Genomic DNA, 24,704 nt, shown 5'->3' on the forward strand with positions numbered 1-24,704 from the left:
ACAAGAAACCTCTTAGTCAGTGAACACAATAAATGAAAGAGGGAATGGGTAGGACAAGTTTTTGCATCGTCTTTTAACTCCAAAGCAAGAGGAACTGCAATTTTGATAAGTAAACACATCCCCTTCTGTGTTAGCAAAACCATGTCCGATCCCTCAGGCAGGTTTGTTTTGGTGCAGGGCCATATGTATTCAGAGTCTTGGACCCTATTGAATATTTATGCTATTTATATATATATATTTATAAATGGAGCACATAGATGGAGACTAAACTCTACACTCCTGAACACTCCTTTGTGCGTTCATCAAAGAGCAGATCAATATTTTTACTTAGACAAACACCCTCCGCTCCTGACAGTTTCATTCTTTGGGACGCATTGAAAGCCTCTGAGGGACAGATCATTGCCTATACTATAGGGTTGAAGAGAAAACACGGTGCCGAACAGAATGTCCTTTTATCTGAAATCTCAAAGCTAGAGAAAACCTACCAAAGAGGGCCGACTAAAGACCTATACAGGCTTTGGGTAAATAAAAAACTGAAATATAATACTCTAAACACATATCAAGCTGAGGGCCATCGCTAAATCAAAACAGCGTTACTACGAGCTTGGAGAGAAAGCACACCAAGTGTTGGCATGGCAACTGAAAGCAGAGGAAAGTAAGAGGACAATTAATGCTATATAAACTCTTACTAACGAGATATCTTTCGACCCTACTGAATGATACTTAAGAAATATTATGAGGACCTCTATACTTCCCAATCAAGCGGCAATCTATCAGAGATCGACTCTTTTCTCTCCTCTCTCAACCTCCCATGCCTGTCAGAGGTAGACCGAGAGCGCCTGAGTGAACAGTTCTCAGTACCTGAATTGTTGGAGGCCATTACATTTTTACCTTCTAATAAATCTCCTGGGGAGGATGGCTTCCCTCCAGAGTTCTATGAAGAATTTAGGGAGCTGTTGGTACCCTACCTTATGGAGGTACTTAAAAATCCAGGGAGAACAACTGCTTTCTGGAGTCTCTCTCAAACTGTGATTACAGTAATTCACAAGAAAGGGAAAAACACGCTAAAGTGCGCCTCCTATAGACCAATCTCTCTCCTTAATACAGATTGTAAACTGGTCGCCAAGATGCTATCTGAGAGACGGGAGTCATGTCTCCCCCTGTTGGTCAACCCAGATCAGACTGGCTTCATAATTAATAGATTGTCCTCCAATAATCTGTTTTTTTAAATATAATTCACCTTGCTAACAAAAACAAAATACCCACTGTCGCAGTCTCCCTCGACACCGAAAAGGCCTTTGATAGGGTTGAATGGCCATATCTTTCGCGTATTGGAACAATTTGATACCAAACTTTATTAGTCACATGTGCCGAATACAACAGGCCTTACAGTGAAATGCTTACTTATGAGCCCCTAACCAACAATGCAGTACAAATAAGAATAAGAAATAAAAGTAACAAACAATTAAAGAGCAGCAGTAAAATAACAATAGCGAGGCTATATACAGTGGGTACCAGTACAGAGCCAATGTGCGGGGGCACCGGTTAGTCGAGGTAATATGTACATGTAGATAGAGTTATTAAAGTGACTATGCATAGATAATAACAGAGAGTAGCAGCAGTGTAAAAGAGAGGGAGGGAGGGAGGGAGGGGCAATGAAAATAGCCATTTGACTAGATGTTTAGGAGTCTTATGGCTAGAAGCTGTTTAGAAGCCTCTTGGACTGAGACTTGGCGCTCCGGTACCGCTTGCCATGACTAGCGTGGCTGGAGTCTTTGACCATTTTTAGGGCCTTCCTTTGACACCGCCTGGTATAGAGGTCTTTAGGTGCCATGTTTGTAAATTTGAGGGAAAAGAAGAAAAGAAGAAAGAAAAAAAAAAAATCGCTCTACAAATCTACTAAAGCTAGGATTGCTATCAATAGGATTACTTCCTCCTCTTTCCCTCTCTATAGGGGGAACAGACGTGGTTGCCCAATTGGCCCCCACCTCTTCGCCCTCACCATCGAACCGTTGGCTGAGGCCATTAGAACGTGCCCTGACATACATGGCTTTGAGGTGGGCCCCCATACCCATAAGTTATCACTTTTGCAGACGACCTTATCTTATTTCTAACAAACCCAGAACATTCCCTCTCTCACTTACAGAACCTATTATAGTTCTGTATCTGGATATAAGGCCAATTTTGATAAAAGTGCAATTTTACCATCGGTCTTTGACCATCAAGCATAAGTTTCCTTTTAGATGGTCTCCTATGGGCTTCATATATTTGGGCATAATGGTGGATGGTAACCTGAACAACCTCTATAAACTCAATCTGGCCAGCTTGTTGCAAAAGGTGGAGGGTGACCTTAGTAAATGGATGGACTTACCTCTCTCTACTGGGTAGAATTAATGTAATTAAAATGAATGTCCTGCCCAGATTTCTATATTTGTTTCAATCTCTCCCCATCCCATGTGCCCGACGCATTCTTTTCCTCTCTCGACAAGCTGACCTGGAGGTTTATCTGGCACGGCAAAACCCCTAGGGTTAGCCTGGACAAACTGACCCTTAATTACGGTCAAGGGGGCTTAAACCTCCCCAATTTCAGAATGTATTACTGGGCTGCGCTGTCTAGATTTCTGTTTGATCCAGTTTAATTTCCTCCATCAGCTCTATATCGCCCCAACTAGATTGCACAAGTTCAACCCTGATATCTCCTCCCTGTGTTTTAGATGTGGCTCAGATGAAGGAACATTCCTCCATTCCACTTGGCAGTGTTAAAAACTACACCGTTACTGGTAGGGGGTATGCGATACCATATCCTCAATTCATGGGGCTGTATTCCCTTTAGACCAGGAGGTCTGTCTACTGGGTAACTACTAATTCCAATCTTAGGCAAAGCCATACTATAAAGCTAACAGAAATATTGCTAGCGATTGCCAATAAATCTATTGCCTTGAAATGGTAATTGGATTCCTCCCTGCCAGTTGCAATGTGGCTATCGAAAGTTAGTAGTAGTATACAACTGGAGAAAATGACTTACTGCTTGAGGAATAAGGTGGAGACATTTTATAGAATTTGGCAACCTTTTATTGATTATATGGAGAATCTCCCCTCGCATCATATTGATTGCATCTCTATATAATACTCATGTAATGTTTCACACTTAATGTATAATATGTAGCTTACGGCAGGTATGATCCAATGTCTTTTTAATTTTAATATGATAACTTTTTTGTATTCTTTGTTGTTGCACTTACATTGTCTGTCGTCTTGAAAGTTGCATCAATATGTTTTGACCATTACAGTTGTAACGTTCGTCTGGTGGTGTATGAACGGACCAAGGCGCAGCGGGTGATGAATACATAATGATTTATTAGACAAGACGAACACTGACACGAAATACACTTGATAATTACAAAATAACAAACGCACGTAGACAGACCTGAACTAACGAACTTACATATACACGAAGAACGCATGAAACAGGAACAGACTACATAAACCGAACGAACGAACGAACAAACAAACCGAAACAGTCCCGTGTGGCGTAACATACAGACACTGACACAGGAGACAACCACCCACAACAATCAATGTGAACACACCTACCTTAATATGACTCTCAATCAGAGGAAATGAAAACCACCTGCCTCTAATTGAGAGCCATATCAGGTCACCCTTAAACCAACATAGAAACAGAAAACATAGACTGCCCACCCAAACTCACGCCCTGACCGTCAAACACATACAAAAACAACAGAAAACAGGTCAGGAACGTGACAGAACCCTCCCCCTCAAGGTGCGAACTCCGGGCGCACCCCTAAAACTCAAGGGGAGGGTCTGGGTGGGCATCTGTCCGCGGTGGCGGCTCCGGCGGTGGACGAGGACACCACTCCACCACTGTCTTTGTCCCTCTCCTTCGCGTCCCTTGAGTGGCGACCCTCGCCCCCGACCATGGTCCAGGAACCTTCACTAAGGCCCCTCCTACATAGAGGAGACAGCTCAGGACAGAGAGGTAGCTCAGGACAGAGAGGTAGCTCAGGACAGAGAGGTAGCTCAGGACAGAGAGGTAGCTCAGGACAGAGAGGCAGCTCATGACTGAGTGACAGCTCATGACTGAGTGGCAGCTCATGACTGGAGGGCAGCTCATGACTGGAGGGCAGCTCATGACTGGAGGGCAGCTCATGACTGGAGGGCAGCTCCTGACTGGAGGGCAGCTCCTGACTGGAGGGCAGATCTGTCAGCTCCTGACTGGCTGGCGGCTCTGGCAGCTCCTGACTGGCTGGCGGCTCTGGCAGCTCCTGACTGGCTGGCGGCTCTGGCAGCTCCTGACTGGCTGGCGGCTCTGGCAGCTCCTGACTGGCTGGCGGCTCTGGCAGCTCCTGACTGACGGACGGCTCTAATGGCTCGGGACAGACGGGCGGCTCGAATGGCTCGTGGCAGACGGATGGCTCAGAAGGCGCTGGGCAGACGGATGGCTCAGAAGGCGCTGGGCAGACGGATGGCTCAGAAGGCGCTGGGCAGACGGATGGCTCAGAAGGCGCTGGGCAGACGGATGGCTCAGAAGGCGCTGGGCAGACGGATGGCTCAGAAGGCGCTGGGCAGACGGATGGCTCAGAAGGCGCTGGGCAGACGGATGGCTCAGAAGGCGCTGGGCAGACGGATGGCTCAGAAGGCGCTGGGCAGACGGATGGCTCAGAAGGCGCTGGGCAGACGGATGGCTCAGAAGGCGCTGGGCAGACGGATGGCTCAGAAGGCGCTGGGCAGACGGATGGCTCAGAAGGCGCTGGGCAGACGGATGGCTCAGAAGGCGCTGGGCAGACGGATGGCTCAGACGGCGCTGGGCAGACGGATGGCTCAGACGGCGCTGGGCAGACGGATGGCTCAGACGGCGCTGGGCAGACGGATGGCTCAGACGGCGCTGGGCAGACGGATGGCTCAGACGGCGCTGGGCAGACGGATGGCTCAGACGGCGCTGGGCAGACAGATGGCTCAGACGGCGCTGGGCAGACAGATGGCTCAGACGGCGCTGGGCAGACAGATGGCTCTGACCCGCTGAGGCGCACAGTAGGCCTGGTGCGTGGTGCCGGAACTGGTAGTACCGGACTGGAGACACGTACCTCAAGGCTAGTGCGGGGAGCAGGAACAGGGCACACTGGACTCTCGATGCGCACTATAGGCCTGGTGCGTGGTACCGGAACTGGAGGTACCGGGCTGAGGGCACGCACCTCAGGGCGAGTGCGGGGAGAAGGAACAGTGCGTACAGGGCTCTGGAGACGCACAGGTGGCTTAGTGCGTGGTGCCGGAACTGGAGGCACTGGGCTGGAGACACGCACCATAGGGAGAGTGCGTGGAGGAGGAACAGGGCTCTGGAGATGCACTGGAAGCCTGGTGCGTGGTGTAGGCACTGGTGGTACTGAGCTGGGGCGGGAAGGTGGCGCCGGATATACCGGACCGTGTAGGCGTACTGGCTCCCTTGAACACTGAACCTGCCCAACCTTACCTGGTTGTATGCTCCCCGTCGCCTGACCAGTGCGGGGAGGTGGAATAACCCGCACCGGGCTATGTAGGCGAACCGGGGACACCATGCGTAAGGCTGGTGCCATGTAAGCCGGCCCAAGGAGACGTACTGGTGGCCAGATATGTAGAGCCGGCTTCATGGCACTTGGCTCAATGCTCAATCTAGCCCTACCAGTGCGGGGAGGTGGAATAACCCGCACCGGGCTATGCACACGTACAGGAGACACCGTGCGCTCTACTGCGTAACACGGTGTCTGCCCGTACTCCCGCTCTCCACGGTTAGCCTGGGAAGTGGGCGCAGGTCTCCTACCTGCCCTAGACCCACTACCTCTTAGCCCCCCCCCCCAAGAAATTTTTGGGTTGTACTTGCGGGCTTTTCGGGCTTCCGTGCTAGACGCGTCCCCTCGTAACGCCTGTAACGCCGGTTCCTCTCTCCGGTTTCCTCCGCTCTCCGAGCTGCCTCCAGCTGTTCCCATGGGCGGCGATTCACTTCAACTTTAGCCCATGGTCCTTTTCCTTCCATGATTTCCTCCCAAGACCAGAAATCCTGCTTTGTGCGCTGTCCGTTAACCCGCTGCTTGATCCGGGTTTGGTGGGTGGTTCTCTCCTGTGTCAGTGTCTGTATGTACGGACCAAGGCGCAGCGGGTGATGAATACATAATGATTTATTAGACAAGACGAACACTGACACGAAATACACTTGATAATTACAAAATAACAAACGCACGTAGACAGACCTGAACTAACGAACTTACATATACACGAAGAACGCATGAAACAGGAACAGACTACATAAACCGAACGAACGAACAAACCGAAACAGTCCCGTGTGGCGTAACATACAGACACTGACACAGGAGACAACCACCCACAACAATCAATGTGAACACACCTACCTTAATATGACTCTCAATCAGAGGAAATGAAAACCACCTGCCTCTAATTGAGAGCCATATCAGGTCACCCTTAAACCAACATAGAAACAGAAAACATAGACTGCCCACCCAAACTCACGCCCTGACCGTCAAACACATACAAAAACAACAGAAAACAGGTCAGGAACGTGACAACAGTTTACAATTCAGGGTTACTCCAAGCAGTTTATTCTCCTCAATTGACAAAATTTCCACATTAGTCATTACAAGATTTAGTTGAGGTTTAGGGTTTAGTGAATGATTTGTCCCAAATACAATGCTTTTAGTTTTTTAAATATTACTAAGTAATTTATTTGACACCCGTTCTGAAACTGACTGCAGCTCTTTAAGTGTTGCAGTAATTTCACTTGCTGTGGTAGCTGACATGTATAGTGTTGAGTCATCAGCATACATAGACACACAGGCTTTACTCAGAGCCAGTGGCAGGTCATTAGTAAAGATTGAAAAAAGTAAGGGGCCTATAAGTGTGCTGAAAATCTGTTGTTCATTTGTTTGCTTTGAAATAGCATTGTATCTGGTTAAACACTATTTTTTCAAAAGTTTACTAAGGGTTGGTAACAGGCTGATTGGTCGGCTGTTTGAGCCAGTAAAGGGTGCTTTGTTATTCTTGGGTAGCGGAATGACTTTTGATTTTCTCCAGGCCTGAGGGCACACACTTTCCTGTAGGCTTAGATTGAAGAGGTGGAAATATCATCTGCTATCATCCTCAGTAATTTTCCATCCAAGTTGTCAGACCCAGGTGGCTTGTCATTGTTGATAGACAACAATACTTTTTCACCCCTTCCACACTCACTTGTCTTTCATAATTTGGTCAGTTATGCATGGATGTGTAGGTTCAGAATTTGTTGTTGCCATTTCATGCCTAAATTTGCTAATCTTGCCAATGAAAACATAAACTAGTTGGCAATATCAGAGGGTTTTCTGATGAATGAGCCGTCTGATTCAATGAATGATGGAGCCGAGTTTGCCTTTTTGTCCAAAATGTAATTTAAGGCGGGCCAAAGCTTTTTACGATCATTCTTTATATAATTTCTTTGTTTCATAGTACAGTATCTTCTTTTTGTTCAGTTTAGTCACATGATTTCTCAATTTACATTTGCCAGCCAGACTTATTTGCCATTCTTTTTTTCTCAACCATACCATTTTTCAATTCCTCATCAATCCACAGGGATTTAACCATTTTTACAGTCATTCTCTTAGTGGGTGCATGCATATTAGTAACTGGAATAAAGAATTTCATAAATTTGTCAAATGCAGCTTCTGGTTGCTCCTCATTACATAGAGCGTTTTTCCTAACTTAATTCAATACATTTTATTGGAAACATTCTTAACATCGGGCATTCTGACGTAACACGTTTCATTGTAAACATAAAACACTGGGAAGCTCTTGCCATTCAAACTTCCCCGCCAGTTAATTGTGAACGATGTAGCCTATTTTATATTCAGCAAGCAAGAGCAAAGTACTTCTTTCCTAGTATGTATGTACGTACGTACGTACATGTCAAAAGTTTGGACACACCTACTCATTCCAGGGTTTTTCTTTATTTTTACTATTTTCTACATTGAAGAATAATAGTGATGACAAACTATGAAATAACACATATGGAATCATGTGTGGGGGTGCTTTGCTGGTAGGTACCGTCTGTGATTTATTTAGAATTCAAGGCACACTTAACCAGCATTCTGCAGCGATACGCCATCCCATCTGGTTTGCGCTTAGTGGAACTATAATTTGTTTTTCAACAGGACAATGACCCAACACACCTCCAGGCTGTTTAAGGGCTATTGAACCAAGAAGGAGAGTGATTGAGTGCTGCATCAGATGACCTGGTCTCCACAATCACCTGACCTCAACCCAATTGAGATGGTTTGGGATGAGTTAGACCGCAGAGTGAAGGAAAAGCAGCCAACAAGCCAACAAGCATATGTGGGAACTCCATCAAGACTGTTGGAAAAGCATTCCAGATGAAGCTGGTTGAGAGAATGCCAAGAGTGTGCAAAGCTGTCATCAAGGCAAAGGGTGGCTACTTTGAAGAATCTCAAATATAAACTATAGTTTGATTTGTTTCACACTTTTTTGATTACTACATGATTACATGTGGTATTTCATAGTTTTGATCTTCACTTATTCTACAATCGTAAAAAATAAAATAAAAATAATTGAATGAGAAGGTGTGTACAAACTTGACTGGTATTGTATACTGAACAAAAATATGTAAAGTGTTTGTCCCATGTTTCATGAGCTGACATAAAAGATCACAGAAATGTTCCATATACACAAAAAGCGTATTTCTCTGAAATTTTGAACACAAATGTTTACATCCCTGTTGGTGAGCATTTTTCATTTGCCAAGATAATCCAGCCACCTGACAGATGTGGCATATCAAGATTAAACAGCATGATCATTACACAAGTGCACCTTGTGCTAGGGACAATAAAAGGCCACTGAAACGTGCAGTTTTGTCACACAACACAATGCCACAGACGTCTCATGTTTTGAGGGAGTGTGCAGTTGGCATGCTGACTGCAGGAATGTCCACCAGAGCTGTGAATATCCAAATGAAATCCAGTGAATTTCTTAAAAATAAAAATGGTGAAACATTTAAAAAGTTACGTTTTTAGATTAAACTATAAAAAGGATTTATGTCACCAAATAGTTGATTAAAACGCTGTTTTGCAATGAATGTTACAGTAGCCTCAACAGCACTCTGTAGGGTAGCACCACTGACCACAACTGGAACCCACTAAGGTGTTTCAGATGCTAAGCTTATGGTCATTTTGCAGCAGTGTGTAGAATGGAGATACCGAGATGTGAAGTGTGCAGGAGAGCATGGGCCAAACGAATATGTACTATTGGTGGGGGAAAAACTGTTAATTATGGGGGTGCCCATGTTGCTGGGAATCAGAAGTGCCTGGTGCGAGAAAGACAGAAGGTGTCATATGTTGAGGCAGTGAAGAGAGTAGATTTTTATTTCACCAGGTAGGCTAGTTGAGAACAAGTTCTCATTTACAACTGCCAAGATACCTGGCCAAGATAAACTAAAGCAGTGCAACACAAACAACAGAGTTACACATGGAATAAACAAACATAGTTAATAACACAATAGAAAAAAAGTCTATATACAGTGTGTGCAAATGAGGTAAGAAAAGGGAGGTAAGGCAATAAATAGGCCATAGTGGCGAAATAATTACAATTTAGCAATTAAACACTGGAGTGATAGATGTGCAGAAGATGAATGTGCAAGTAGAGATACTGGGGTGCAATGGAGCAACAAAATTAATAACAGTATGGGGATGAGGTAGTTGGATGGACTATTTACAGATGGGCTATGTACAGGTGCAGTGATCTGTGAGCTGCTCTGACAGCTGGTGCTTAAAGTTAGTGAGGGAGATATGGGTCTCCAGCTTCAGTGATTTTTGCAATTCGTTCCAGTCATTGGCAGCAGAGAACTGGAAGGAAAGGTGGCCAAAGGAGAAATTGGCTTTGGGGGTGACCAGTGAGATATGCGTGCTGCTATGGTGACCAGTGAGCTGAGATAAGGCGGGGCTTTACCTAGCAAAGACTTATAGATAACCTGGAGCCAGTGGGTTTGGCGACGAATTTGAAGCGAGGGCTAGTCAACGAGAGCATACAGGTCGCAGTGGTGGGTAGTATATGGGGCTTTGGTGACAAAGCGGATGGCACTGTGATAGACTGCATCCAATTAGCTGAGTAGAGTGTTGGAGGCTTTTTTGTAAATTACATCTCTGAAGTCAAGGATCGGCAGGATAGTCAGTTTTACGAGGGTAAGTTTGGCAGCATGAGTGAAGGATGCTTTGTTGCGAAATAGGAAGCCGATTCTAGATTTAATTTTGGATTGGAGATGCTTAATGTGAGTCTGGAAGGAGAGTTTACAGTCTAACCAGACACCTAGATATTTGTAGTTTTCCACATATTCTAAGTCAGAACCGTCCAGAGTAGTGATGCTGGACGGGCGTGCAGGTGCAGGGCAGCGATTAGTTGAAGAGCATGCATTTAGTTTTACTTGCATTTAAGAGCAGTTGGAGGCCACGGAAGGAGAGTTGTATGGCATTGAAGCTCGTCTGGAGGTTAGTTAACACACTGTCCAAAGAAGGGCCAGAAGTATACAGAATGGTGTCGTCTGCGTAGAGGTGGATCAGAAAATCACCAGCAGCAAGAGCGACATCATTGATGTATACAGAGAAAAGAGTAGGCCCGAGAATTGAACCCTGTGGCACCCCCATAGAGACTGCCAGAGGTCTGGACAACAGGCCCTCCGATTTGACACACTGAACTCTATCTGATAAGTAGTTGCTGAACCAGGCGAGGCAGTCATTTGAGAATAAGAATGTGGCGATTAAGAGTCGAAAGCCTTGGCCAGGTCGATGAATACAGCTATACAGTATTGTCTCTTATCGATGGCGGTTATGATATCGTTTAGGACCTTGAGCATGGCTGAGGTGCACCCATGACCAGCTCAGAAACCAGATTGCATAGCGGAGAAGGTACGGTGGGATTCGAAATGGTCGGTGATCTGTTTGTTAACTTGGCTTTCGAAGAGCTTAGAAAGGCAGGGTAGAATAGATATAGGTCTGTAGCAGTTTGGGTCTAGAGTGTCTCCCCCTTTGAAGAGGGGGATGAACGCGGCAGCTTTCCAATCTTTGGGGATCTCAGACGATATGAAAGAGAGGTTGAACAGGCTAGTAATAGGGGTTGCAACAATTGCGGTGGATAATTTTAGAAAGAGAGGGTCCAGATTGCCTAGCCCTGCTGATTTGTAGGGGTCCAAATTTTGCAGCTCTTTCAGAACATCAGCTATCTGGATTTGGGTGAAGGAGAAATGGGGAGGCTTGGGCAAGCTGCTGTGGGTGGTGCAGGGCTGTTGACCAGGGTAGGGATGGCCAGGTGGAAAGCATGGCCACCCGTAGAAAAACGCTTATTGAAATTCTCAATTATTGTGGATTTATCGGTTGTGACAGTGTTTCCTAGGCTCAGTGCAGTGGGAAACTGGGAGGAGGTGCTCTTTAGTGTCCCAGAACTTTTTGGAGTTTGTGCTGCAGGTGTAACAGTATAACTTTAGTACGTCCCCTCGCCCCGACGTCAGGCGCGAACCAGGGACCCTCTGCACACATCAACAACGGTCACCCACGAAGCATCGTTACCCATCGCTCCACAAAAGCCGCGGCCCTTGCAGAGCAAGGGGCAACACTACATCTAGGTTTCAGAGCAAGTTACGTAACTGATTGAAACGCTACTAGCGCGTACCCGCTAACTAGCTAGCCATTTCACATCCGTTACACTCACCCCCCTTTCAACCTCCTCCTTTTCCGCAGCAACCAGTGATCCGGGTCACGGCACCAATGTAACAGTATAACTTTAGTACGTCCCCTCGCCCCGACGTCGGGCGCGAACCAGGGACCCTCTGCACACATCAACAACGGTCACCCACGAAGCATCGTTACCCATCGCGCCACAAAGGCCGCGGCCCTTGCAGAGCAAGGGGCAACACTACATCTAGGTTTCAGAGCAAGTGACGTAACTGATTGAAACGCTACTAGCGCGTACCCGCTAACTAGCTAGCCATTTCACATCCGTTACACAGGATGCAAATTTCTGTTTGAAAAAGCTAGCCTTTGCTTTCCTAACTGCCTGTGTATATTGGTTCCTAACTTCCCTGAAAAGTTGCATATCGCGGGGGCTATTTGATGCTAATGCCGTACGCCACAGGATGTTTTTGTGCTGGTCAAGGGCAGTCAGGTCTGGAGTGAACCTGGATGATGAGTTAAGGGTGAGTAGTAGGCCTAGGCCAATACAGAGTGATACAAATGTGTGCTTCACTCAAGGTTGGCTTCTTCTTAGCATTCATTGCCATGGTTATCAACTGCACCGCAGAATTGGAATGTAAAAAAACATTGATGTGTTGGCAGCTGCATTGAAATACTTGGGTGTATGAGGTTTTACTGCAGAAGAGTTACAACACCGTTGGCCTGGTGTAGGATCAGTTAGGGTCAAATTAGTGGAATGGGGAGTTGGTATATAGGTGTAAAAAACATTGGTGGTGCAATGTTTCCTTTTTTATTTTTGTTTCACAAAATGTTACGTGATCGACCACACACTACCGCACAGTAGGTGGCGGCATGCACAAACAAAATGTGTGAACGCCATGACACCAAAGAATAAGAAGTAAACGGACGTGAACAGTGAGTTTCCACGTTAGTGTTTTTATAGTCGATATTTAGACGTTTATTAACACACTGGAAATCAAAATATGACTACTTTAACTGCACAGAATCACATACTTAATTCGCGTTGGAGACAGGGCTTGATATTATCTAGGTAACGATAGCTAGCTGCTAACAATGGCTAACTGTAACGTTATGGTTTTTCACACTCAAATAGCCTCCATCATGGAGGTGCTAGCGAGTGCAGCCGTGGCAGATGTATGTAAACTTGTAGACGACGACTATGCAGTGTTTCGTTTGGAAATAACTCAAAGCCAGAAAGAAAACAGGGCATTACGGAGGAAACTACAGCTACTCGAACTGAAGGTGTCACGGGAGCGCGCAGAGAGGAAAATGCAACAGCGCGTCGTCACCAGTCGTCCCAGAAGTGTCAAGATTCCCGACCGATACAAAGAAATGGCAAGAGGTACATTTAGCATTGGGCCGAGACAACCCCTCTGCGCATGTGACATTTTAGGCGTAATCCAGAAATGGATCTGTTTTTGGGTAGGATGCAATAATTTCCCTAATTACTTAGCCATCTTGCACAAAGACACTATCATATTCTAAACATATTGATTTACTGCATTTCCTATTATTTACTCAGTGAAAACAATGATGCATGGAACATAATCTATCAATAAATAGTATATCAATAAGTTATGCTAAGTGTTACATCCTTGCCAATTCTAGACAGTGTTAAAACTGTCAATAGTGTGTACAATATAGAGTTGAGCATTGAAAGTACCTAACCTAACCACCTCTTGGCTCCTGAGTGGCGCAGCGGTCTAAGGCACTGCATCTCAGTGCAAGAGGCGTCACTACAGTCCCTGGTTCGAATCCAGGCTGTATCCCATCTGGCCGGAGTCCCATATGGCGGCGCACAATTGGCCCAGCATCGTCCGGGTTTGGCCGTGTAAAGAAGAATTTGTTCTTAACTGACTTGCCTAGTTAAATAAAGGTTACATTTCCCCCCAATCACTTTCTCATGTGAAGGACATCTCACTGGAGGCCACAGGAGCTTTGTGAAGCCAGTGGGAGACAATACATGGACAGATGACCAACCGATCACTGTTGATGAGGGGAGTGGAACCTCAACCCAGCATGTTATCGTGATAGAGGTTAGTGTAATCATATTACATCAGAATTACAGTACATCGAATGTGTCCTGTTTATTTCAGAAAGGCTTCCATCTGCTATTCACTTGCTTACATGTACATACTTATTATTCTGCCACGGTTGAGCTTGTGAGACTTCCCTATGACATTGTTATCCTATTCAACTCATGTACGGGTAATAAACTCCTCTTTTAACGTGTCAGTCTGCAGATTCCAAGGCTGCAGGTCCTGGGGTCAAGCAGGAGAGGACTGAAGGAGAGGACCCACGGCACAGCAGAGACATCCAGACTGGTGCGGCTGTAGCCATGGGGGACCCCGACACCACCCCAGCGCAGCCCAGCTCCCGACACAGCATCACGGAGGTCAGTGGAACACTGAACGCCATCCTTAGGTCAGAGTCAGAGACTTTAACTGTGACACAAAGGCTTTTACACACAGGATCTGACGATAAGTCAGACACAGAGAGACTGGGGAGACTGGGCTGTCCTCCTGCTCCCGGCTCAGAGTATTTACTTTACGGTAACCGAAGCCTGGTTCATTCTCATCGGGACTCAGGTGACACGTTACAAACTGGTAATGATCGATCTTGTTCTTACGCTATAGAGATGGAACCTGGCAACATATCCTTAGATTTAGAGACACATGCTGATCCGTCTAGAGGGGACTGGAACCGGTACAGTAGTAGTGTATACTCTGAAGGGTGCCTAGATAAGAAAGGGGAAGGTCTGGTCGCAGATGAAGTGACTGTGAAAGTGGAGGGCGACGTTCCTCCCACATGGAATGCAGCTTGTGCAGGACTCTCACAGGGCAGAGATTTCTTAGATTACAGTTTAGAGACAAATCTAAATGTTGTGACCCACTCCCCTTTACACGCGTTTAGGGATCGTGACCCAGTGTCCACGTCGATGGCGCCTTCCGATTTACAAGGCTGTGTCCTTTTCGATCAGGTATTGAACTCAAACGACAGGGCTAGAGCCCAGGCTCAGGGAGGAGGAGCCACATCAGGCAGTAGTAAAGAGAAACGGTTCCTCTGCATGTTCTGTAACAAAGGCTTCAGCTGCTCCCAGAAGGTAGAGATCCACCAGAGGGTCCACACAGGGGTGAAACCCTTCAGCTGTACCCAGTGTCACATGCGCTTTGCCCAGGCTGGCCACCTGAAGAGGCACCAGAGGGTCCACACAGGGGTGAAACCCTTCAGCTGTACTCAGTGTCAAATGCGCTTCGCTCAGGCTGGTGACCTGAAGAGGCACCAGAGAGTCCACTCAGGGGAGAAACCCTTCAGCTGCCAGATGTGTGAGAAGAGGTTCTCCCGCCAGCACCAGCTGAAGATGCACCTGAAGGTCCACACAGGAGAGAGGGCATTCTCCTAAAGGCATATATAGATTTGTGTTTAATATTTCTGAATATTATATTGCATCCAGACATTGTGTAATAAGGCATACATATACACACGCAGAATCATGTAGTAACCCAAAAAGTGTTAAACAAATCAAAATATATTTTATATTTGAGGTTCTTTAAAGTAGCCACCCTTTGCCTTGATGACAGCTTTGCACACTCTTGACATTCTCTTTTGGTTACTTGGTATTCTCTTTTGGTTAGTACTGTGCATTCGAAAAATTTTCAGACCCCTTGACTTTTCCCAAATTGTTACATTATAGCCTTTTTCTAAAATGGATCAAATGTTTTTCCTCATCATTCTACACCCAATACCCCATAATGACAAAGCGTAAACAGGTTTTGAAATTTTTCCAAATGTATTACAATTAAAAAACATACCTTATTTACATAAGTGTTCAGCCCCTTTGCTATGAAACTCAAAATTGAGCTCAGGTTTATCCTGTTTCCATTGATCATCTTTGAGATGTTTCTTGAACTTGATTGGAGTCCACCTGTGGCAAATTCAATTGATTGGACATGATTTGGAAAGGCACACCTGTCTATATTAGTTCCCACAGTTGACAGTGCATGTCAAAGCAAAAACCAAGCCATGAGTTCGAAGTAATTGTCCGTAGAGCTCTGAGACAGGATTGTGTCGAGGCACAGATCTGAGGAAGGGTACCAGTGGCCTCATCATTCTTAAATTGAAGAAGTATGGAACCACCAAGACTCTTCCTAGAGCTGGCCATCCGGCCAAACTGAGCAGTCGGGGGAGAAAGGCCTTGGTCAGGGAGGTGACCAAGACCCCATGGTCACTCTGACAGAGCTCCAGAGTTCCTCTGGAGATTGAAGAACCTTCCAGAAGGACAACCATCTCTGCAGCACTCCACCAATCAGGCCTTTATGGTAGTGTTTGCCAGACGGAAGCAACTCCTCAGTAAAACGCACATGACAGCCCGCTTGGAGTTTGCCAAAAGGCACCTGGACTCTCAGACCATGAGAAACAAGATTCTCTGGTCTGATGAAACCAAGATTGAAATCTTTGGCCTGAATGCCAAGCATCATGTCTGGAGGAAACCTGGCACCATCCTTACAGTGAAGCATGGTGGTGGCAGCATCATGCTGTTGGGATGTTTTTCAGCGGCAGGGACTGGGAGACTAGTCAGGATTGAGGGAAAGATGGAGAAAAGTACAGAGATCCTTAATGAAAACCTGTTCCAGAGCGCCTAGGACCTCAGACTGGGGCGAAGGTTAACCGTCCTACAGGACAAGGACCTTAAGCACACAGCCAAAACAATGAAGGAATTGCTTTGGGACAAGTCCTTGAGTGACCCAGCCAGAGCCCGGACTTCAACCCGATCTAACATCTCTGGAGAGACCTGAAAATAGATGTGCAGTGACGCTCCCCATCCAACTTGACAGACAAGAATGGGAGAAACTCCCCAAATACAGGTGTGCCAAGCTTGTAGCGCCATACCCAATTAGACTCGAAGCTGTAATCGTTGCCAAAGGTACTACTGAGTAAAGGGTCTGAATACTTATATAAGTGATATTTCAGGGTTTTTTTTTTATAGATGTGCAAACATTTCTAAAAAGCTGTTTTTGCTTTGTCGTTATGGGGTATTGTGTGAAGACAATTTAATCAATTTTAGAATAAGGCTGTAACGTAACAAAATGTGTTAAGTCAAGGGGTCTGAATACTTTCCGAATGCACTGTTCATTCTACAGACCTTACTGAGTATTCTCAACAATTATTTTACTGTGGCACCCAGAATAGTTAATGCTCTAAGCCAATGTGTATTCCATATACAGTGATTCGCATTGGGGGCATTTATTTGACCTTAATGGAAATGTCACTTAAATATGAACAAATAAATCATTGTTACATTTTTTAGACAATTATTTTTCATATGAGTGGTTGACACTTCTACTATTACGTGGGGGACTTTTATTCTGAAAATCTCAACTTCCACGACACGGAAGTACTTTTTTAGTGTTGCTGACATGACATGTGATGAGTTCACAAATCAAATGCCAACTTGTGCTGCCACTGGACAGCAAAAAACTTAATTTAACTTTTTTTTAAGGTGGAGTTTGTAGTAAAGTGTTGATTTAGATGAAATACTGTAGCTCCGTCCTAAATCGTTATTTCAAATAATTTTGGTGACTTCACAGCAAATGCTACCTATTCGAAATGTAACTAGCTAGCAGGCTCAGCTAAATACAAATCCCCCTATATACAGCGACCTCATGAGATTTGTAAATGAAAGAGGAATATAATACAAATTGAATGGAGTTTCCCCATCTTCCCATTTAGAGTTTCTGGCAGAGCACAGAAATGCCCTTATCCAGGATGTGTGACAAAGGCATTTCCTAACGGATCTGCTAACATTCTTTGTTGTTACATTAAAGGTTGAAACCAACAAGCAGTACCTCGAGCAGGAAGAGAGGCAAGAACCATTTGTCCGCCAGCTCACTGACAAGCTACACTATTCACAGCCCTGTGTAATGTTCAATGTAATCGCGTTATTATACTTTTTGAAACATGTCTTTAATGTGTATTTGTTTTAGCTGTTAGTTATAATTCCCTATGTGTTAATACATTTGTGTTCACATCATTATGGCTTTATGTATGTGTTATAAATGACCAAAGGGGTCTGACTTTAAATTAAATACAGCGTCATGCATTATAGCATCTTTATGGATGCGTTATAAATGACTAAGTATTACAGGACACTACATAGTGTCAATAAATAGGTTATTTACAGTCTGCTGATTTATGAAGGTTGTCATGATCCACAGGTTATTGTATGGTGTGAGAAGTATTTAAAATGGGTTGATGGACCTGCAAAATGTGTGTGTCAGAACCAAGAAGATTTGGGAGTAGTCCAACCTGAAATTACCGCACCAGGTATTACTCTACTCTAGTGTTCCCATGCTGGAGACCAGGGCTTGATTACAACCTGTTACAATGTTGCCAACATTTTGTGACTGATCTTTCAGTGGGGGAGTGGATAAATGTGTTAAAGACCTGACTGGGCCCAGCACCGCGCATATGGCTCGTTTTTGTTGTGTGTGTGTGTGTGTTTCTGTACTGAGGAACATGTAACTTGGTTCCAGAAGAAAGACTCTTTCGGTTGGGGGCTTTCATCAAGGTAAGTGTTTCTTGGCGTAACGTCGTCCTTAGGCTATTGCACACACAGCACATACTGTATAAACCTGGGATATCAACCATTCAAAGTTGGCCTTAGTGGGAGTGACCTTACTTTAGTATAACATATGTCATCATCACTAAACAAAGTCATAATTATGGCTAAACCCTGCCCATTTCCACAATGATTTTCTTAAGTGATTTTAAACCTAACCAATGAAGGCCGAGTTTGATGCATTGGTCCACCAGACCTTCCGCACAACATGTCACCCTTTATAAAGCACATGTTTATATCATATGTCACATTTGACATTGGTGATTGTCACACAGTTATGCCACATTTATGAACCTTTTATAAAGAATGACATATGGTTATAGATGCTTTTAAGCAAAAATATAAAAAAAATATATATATTTAACCTTTATTTCACTAGGCAAGTCAGTTTAAGAACAAATTATTATTTACAATGACGGCCTACCCGGCCAAACCCGGACGACGCTGGGCCAATTGTGCGCCGCCCTATGGGACTCCCAATCACGGCCAAATGTGATGCAGCCTGGATTCGAACTAGGGACAGCAGTGACGCCTCTTGCACTGAGATGCTGCGCCACTCGGGAGCCCTGTGTAGTGCTTATGAAGGCTATGAACTGAACGTAATTTAAAGCGGGACCGTAATATGTATGTCCAATATGAAAAAATAATTGGATTTAAGCTGATTGGCCACTCTAAAGGGCCGCAAAATGAGCAGCAAATTCCTCGGTGTTAACTCTGTGGATTTGAAACTAAAGTGACCCTGAATCAAATGGATCCCCCTTTTACTGCATACAGAAAACTATGTAAGGTGCAATAAATGATAGTACACACACAAAAAAAACATTGACCATTTAGGATTGAAAACATAAAATTAAATACAATCAAAATATATTTTAGAAATACTTGTACTTATTGGTTGTATGATAACTAGTATAAAATATCGATAATTCTGCACATTTTCGCCTTAATTATTAATGTACAAAGTAATAGGAAAGGATTCTTATTTTGAAAGATTCCAAAAATCCGTGACCTGGAAGTACTTAGCTAGTTATTCTTGCCTGCTTCAGTGTGGTAAAAACATTTACGTTTTTATTAACGTTTTTATTGTTGTGATTTAGACGCTTGTTAACACCCAGGAAGTCTAAATATGACTTAACTGCACTGCATCACATACTTACCCTAGGTCATCTTTAATTCGCGTTGGAGACGGGGCTTGGTTGATAGATGTTATCTAGATAGCTGCTAACAATGGCTAACTGTATGGTTTTTCACACTCAAATAGCCTCCATCATGGAGCTGCTAGCAAATGCAGCCGTGGCAGAGATCTGTAAACTCGTAGACGACGACTATGCAGTGTTTCGTGTGGAAATAACTCAAAGCCAGAAAGAAAACAGGGCATTGCGGAGAAAACTACTGGAACTGAAGGTGGCACGGGAGCGCGCAGAGAGGACAATGCGAGAGCGCGTCCTCGCCAGTCGTTCCAGTAGTGTCAAGATCCTCGATCGATACAGAGGAATGGCAAGAGGTACGTTTTTGCAGGAGGACGAGGGTGCGCTGCCTGTCGCCCCTAGTGTATAGCACAGTGCCTATCTCCCCGTTTCCCTCTGCACAGATTGTATCACCAGATAATGAATGTGATTCAACCAAACATTTTTGGACCATTATACTCGTAGTTACAGGTGTGGCTATACAAAACGTCGCCAGATATGAACTATTCTCACCTGGTATTGGCGATACTATCTTCGTCCTCGATGTGTGGAAACAGGAGTCTAATAAAATGTTTGTGTCCAGTTGCAGGGAGTCCGTTTCATTTTAAAAACTACATTTTCTAAATTCAATCCGATTTTTGGCCCATGAAGTAACCAAGACCGGTGTCTGTCATCATGACGTTAGACAGTTTGGGGTGGACTCACCTGTCTCAATCAATGGTGAAGTTAATTTTGCTTGGCGGTGCACCTGGTCAGTGGAGATTCATTTATGGACCAATGGAATGGTCTAAAATGCCCAAACTCTGGTGGAGTTTGGCTACATTTTGTATTGCCACACCTGTAACTACTAGTACAATAGATACCAAATGTTTTGGTTATATCACATTATCCGGTGTTAGTCTGTAGCCCCTCTGCACATGTGTTCAGGTGTCCAAAATAGGATCTTGGTCAATTTTTGGATGGTATGTATTAATTCCCCTAATTACTTAGCTATCTAGCACAAAGACACTATCATATTCTAACCAGATTCTTGATTTACTGCTTTTGTTATTATTTCCTCGATGAAAACAATTTGATGCATGGAACATAATACATCAATAAATAGTATATCAAGAAGTTATAAGAAGTGTTACCTTATATCCTTGCCAATTCTAGACCGTGTCAATAGTGTACAACATACCATTGAGCATTGACAGTAGCTAACCTAACCACCTCTTTTCCCCCAATCACTCTCTCAGGTGAAGGACATCTCACTGGAGGACACAGGATCTCTGTGAAGCCAGTGGGACACAATACATGGAGAGATGACCAACCAATCACTGTTGATGAGGGGAGTAGAACCTCAACCCAGCACGTTATTGTGATAGAGGTTAGTGTTGCATTTAAAAATGAATTACAGTTCCTTTTGCAAATCAAATGTGGCCCATTTATTTCAGAAAGGCTCCCCTGATCTATTCACTTGCTTACATGTACATCCTCATTTATCTGCCATAAGGGAGCTTGTGAGGCCCTATGGGAACTCAACTAATGTATAACCTCGTCTTGTCAGTCTGCAGAGGCTGCAGGTCCTGGGGTCAAGCTAGAGAGATCTGAAGGAGATGAGTGCCCACAGCACAGCAGAGAAATCCAGACTGGGGTGGATGGAGCGCCCCTTGTAGCCACGGAGGACCCCACCACTGCCCCAGCGCAGCCCAAGACCCAATGCAGTATCACAGAGGTCAGTGGAACGCCGAACGCCATCCTCAAGTCAGAGGCAGACACCGAGACTTTAACTGTAACACACAGGCTTTTACACACAGGATCTGACCACAGATCAGACCCAGAGAGGCTGAGGAGACTGGCCTGTCCTCCTGCTCCTGGCTCAGAGTATATACCGGTATTTCCCCATAGCCAAAGGATAGTTCATTCCCATGGTGATAGTGACGTGTTAGACACTGGCGGTGATGATCCGTCTTGTTCTTACACTACAGAAATGGACCCTGGCAACATGCCCTTGGGATTAGAGACACAGACTGATCTGTCTAGAGGGAACTGGAACCTGTACAGTAGTAGTGTATACTCTGAACAGTGCCTAAATAAGAAAGGGGAGGGTCTGGTCGTAGATGAGGTGACTGTGAAAGTGGAGGGCGATGTTCCTCCCACATGGAATCCAGATAGTCACCTAGGAGACGGACACTCACAGGGCAGATATTGCTTAGATTACAGGGGAAACTTAGAGACAAATCCAATAGTCGCAACCCACTCCCCTTTACACTCATTCAGGGATCGTGAGCCAGTGTCCACCTCAATGGGGCATTCCGATTCAAACGGCCTCGTCCCTTTCGATCAGGTATTGAACTCAAACGACAGGGCTAGAGCCCAGGCTCCGGGAGGAGGAGCAACATCAGGCAATATTAAAGAGAAACGGTTCCTCTGCATTTTCTGTAACAAAGGCTTCAGCTGCTCCCAGAAGGTGGAGATCCACCAGAGGGTCCACACAGGGGTGAAACCCTACAGCTGCCCCCAGTGTCACATGCGCTTCACCCAGGCTGGTGACCTGAAGAGGCACCAGAGGGTCCACACAGGGGAGAAACCCTACAGCTGCCCCCAGTGTCACATGCGCTTCACCCAGGCTGGCAGCCTGAAGAGGCACCTGAAGGTCCACACAGGGGAAAGGCCGTTTGCCTGTACGCATTGCGGGAAGAGGTTCCCAGAGAGGACCTACCTCAGGATACACCAGCAGAAAAACCATCCCACTCTATAAAATGTAAACCATTCTACTTTATAGCTTATTACATTTAGATCAAACCCTGCATCAAAGACAGATTCATTTTCATTGTTGTCTGCAGAAAAGATCCACAGATGCATTTGGAATAATGAGATTAACAGATTTCAGTGTTGAATATTACTGGTTAGAATATTGCATCCAGACATTGTGTGATATATAAGCCTAAAAAGTCTGTTACATAGTGTTTGTACTGAATAGTCTATATGATGTTAGGAAATGCCTGTTTCATTTTTAATTATGTATTTAAAATGTGTTTATGTTCAATAGAATGAAAAGTCCCATTTTGGTGATTCTTTAGTATTCGGTACCAGTCAAAAGTTTGGAAACACCTACTCATTTAAGGGTTTCTTTATTTTACTATTTTCTACATTGTTGAATAATTGTTTAGACATAAACTATACAATAACACATGTAGTAACCAAAAAACAAAAAAAGTGTTAAACAAATAAATATGAGATTCTTCAAAGTAGCCACCCTTTGCCTTGATGACAGCTTTGCACACTCTCTCAACGTGCTTCACGAGGAATGCTTTTCTAACAGTCTTGAAGGATTTCCCACATATGCTGAGCACTTGTTGGCTGATTTTCCTTCACTCTGCCATCCAAATTACCCCAAACCATCTCAACTGGGTTGAGGTCAGGTGATTGTGGAGACCAGGTCATCTGATGCAGCATTCCATCACTCTCCTTCTTGGTCAAATAGCCCTTACACAGCCTGGAGGTGTGTTGGATCATTGTCCTCTTGAAAAACAAATGATCGTCCCAATAAGCACAAACCAGATGGGATGACATATCACCGCAGAATGCTGTGGTAGCCATGCTGGTTAAATGTGCCTTAAATTCTAAATAAATCACTGACAGTGTCACCAGCGAAGCACCATCACACCTCCATGCTTCACGGTGGGAACCACACGTGGAGATCATCCGTTCACCTACTCTTCGTCTCACAAAAACACGGCGGTTGGAACAAAAAAATCTCAGATTTGGACTCATCAGACCAAAGGACAGATTTCCACCGGTCTAATGTCCATTGCTCGTGTTTCTTGGCCCAAGCAAGTCTCTCTCTTAGTGGTGTCCTTTAGTAGTGATTTCTTTGCAGCAATTCGACCATGAAGGCCAGATGCCTGTTACTTGAACACTGTGAATCATTTATTTGGGCTGCAATCTGAGGTGCAGTTAACTCTAATGATATCCCATGCAGCAGAGGTAACTCTGGGTATCATCATACTGCTTGATGGTTTTTGCGACTGCACTTCAAAGTTCTTTATGTTCCGCATTGACTGACCTTCATTTCTTAAAGTAATGATGGACTGTCGTTTCTCTTTGCTTATTTGAGCTGTTCTCACCATAATATGGACTTGGTCTTTTACCAAAAATAGGGCTATCTTCTGTATACCACCTCTACCTTGTCACAACACAACTGATTGGCTCAAGCGCATTAAGAAGGAAATTAATTCCACAAATTAACTTTGAACAAGCCACACCTGTTAATTGAAAGGCATTCCAGGTGACTACCTCATGAAGCTGGTTGAGAGAATGCAAAGCTATTAAGGGTGGCTACTTTGAAGAATTTGTTTAACACTTGTTTGGTTACTACACGATTCTACGTGTTATTTCATAGTTTTGACGTCTTCTATTATTCTACAATGTAGAAAATAGTAATTAAAAAAATGAGTAGGTGGTTACTGGTACTGTACATCACATCTGATCTCACCCTATTCTGCATACACCCGACAGCGCTTTATAACCAGTATACACTTACTAAATATACCCACACTAACAAACACCTACTCTACACGTCCAAATAGTTTAGTCAGGTTTGTCTGTCTGACAGGTTTGTCTGTCTTATCATAGTGGACTTATATTTACACACATCTCTACAATGCGTCAGACACATTAATGCATTGTTGTACAATTGACTAGGTATCCCTCTTTCCCATCATATTTATGTCCACCATGATGGGTTTAACAACCATGAAGTCATTCTGTAACCACAGTATGTAACCACGTTGTGGGGATGGGTAAACGCTCCGGGACCATATTTGCAAAAATTTGAGGTTAAATTGAAGCATCCGCCAATTAAAATCATTGACGTAGTTGCACATGATTAAAGGCTTCATGTTAGCTGTTCCCATTACATAATCTTGCACATTTAGTCCTATGCTAATCTCACGAGGTGGCCTTGATTATTTCCTGTAATAATTTGTGTATTTACAAATTAAAATCGTCAACGTAGTTGGATGTGTTTCAACACTTTTTCTTGGACGTATAACCGCACACTGATAATCATAGCAACTACATCACGTGTATTTGACTTACTGGTCAAATTGCTGTGTAGAGTGACTAGCTCGGTTCGAATCTCACTTGAGATTTCCCCCCCTTTGA

The 24,704-nt window shown here is 44.5% G+C and overlaps 3 protein-coding genes across 3 annotated transcripts in view; all 3 read left to right on the forward strand.

Annotated features, from left to right (window-relative positions):
* The window catches only part of LOC120034814 (zinc finger protein 19-like), a 295,463-nt gene that overhangs the window by 196,973 nt on the left and 73,786 nt on the right, over positions 1-24,704 (forward strand). The window lies entirely within an intron of this gene.
* Positions 12,629-15,634, forward strand: LOC120034845 (zinc finger protein 121-like). The gene is made up of 3 exons (XM_038981494.1): positions 12,629-13,089; positions 13,659-13,783; positions 13,984-15,634. Exons 1-3 carry the CDS (start codon positions 12,801-12,803, stop codon positions 15,148-15,150), a joined length of 1,581 nt encoding a protein of 526 aa, XP_038837422.1. The 5' UTR covers positions 12,629-12,800; the 3' UTR covers positions 15,151-15,634.
* On the forward strand, positions 19,402-22,784 carry LOC120034840 (zinc finger protein 806-like). The gene is made up of 3 exons (XM_038981487.1): positions 19,402-19,870; positions 20,792-20,922; positions 21,103-22,784. The coding sequence occupies exons 1-3, from the start codon at positions 19,594-19,596 to the stop codon at positions 22,294-22,296; spliced, it is 1,602 nt and encodes a 533-aa protein (XP_038837415.1). The 5' UTR covers positions 19,402-19,593; the 3' UTR covers positions 22,297-22,784.

Source organism: Salvelinus namaycush, chromosome 42 (assembly GCF_016432855.1).
Source record: "Salvelinus namaycush isolate Seneca chromosome 42, SaNama_1.0, whole genome shotgun sequence".
NCBI classification, from domain to species: Eukaryota; Metazoa; Chordata; class Actinopteri; order Salmoniformes; family Salmonidae; genus Salvelinus; species Salvelinus namaycush.

Excerpts from the sequence above, each read along its gene's own strand:
- LOC120034845 (XM_038981494.1), top strand. The coding sequence starts at position 12,801 with ATGGCTAACTGTAACGTTATGGTTTTTCACACTCAAATAGCCTCCATC. Across the intron at positions 13,090-13,658 it reads ATACAAAGAAATGGCAAGAG|GACATCTCACTGGAGGCCAC; the intron begins GTACATTTAGCA and ends TCTCATGTGAAG. Across the intron at positions 13,784-13,983 it reads AGCATGTTATCGTGATAGAG|TCTGCAGATTCCAAGGCTGC; the intron begins GTTAGTGTAATC and ends TTAACGTGTCAG.
- LOC120034840 (XM_038981487.1), top strand. The coding sequence starts at position 19,594 with ATGGCTAACTGTATGGTTTTTCACACTCAAATAGCCTCCATCATGGAG. Across the intron at positions 19,871-20,791 it reads ATACAGAGGAATGGCAAGAG|GTGAAGGACATCTCACTGGA; the intron begins GTACGTTTTTGC and ends TCACTCTCTCAG. Across the intron at positions 20,923-21,102 it reads AGCACGTTATTGTGATAGAG|TCTGCAGAGGCTGCAGGTCC; the intron begins GTTAGTGTTGCA and ends TCGTCTTGTCAG.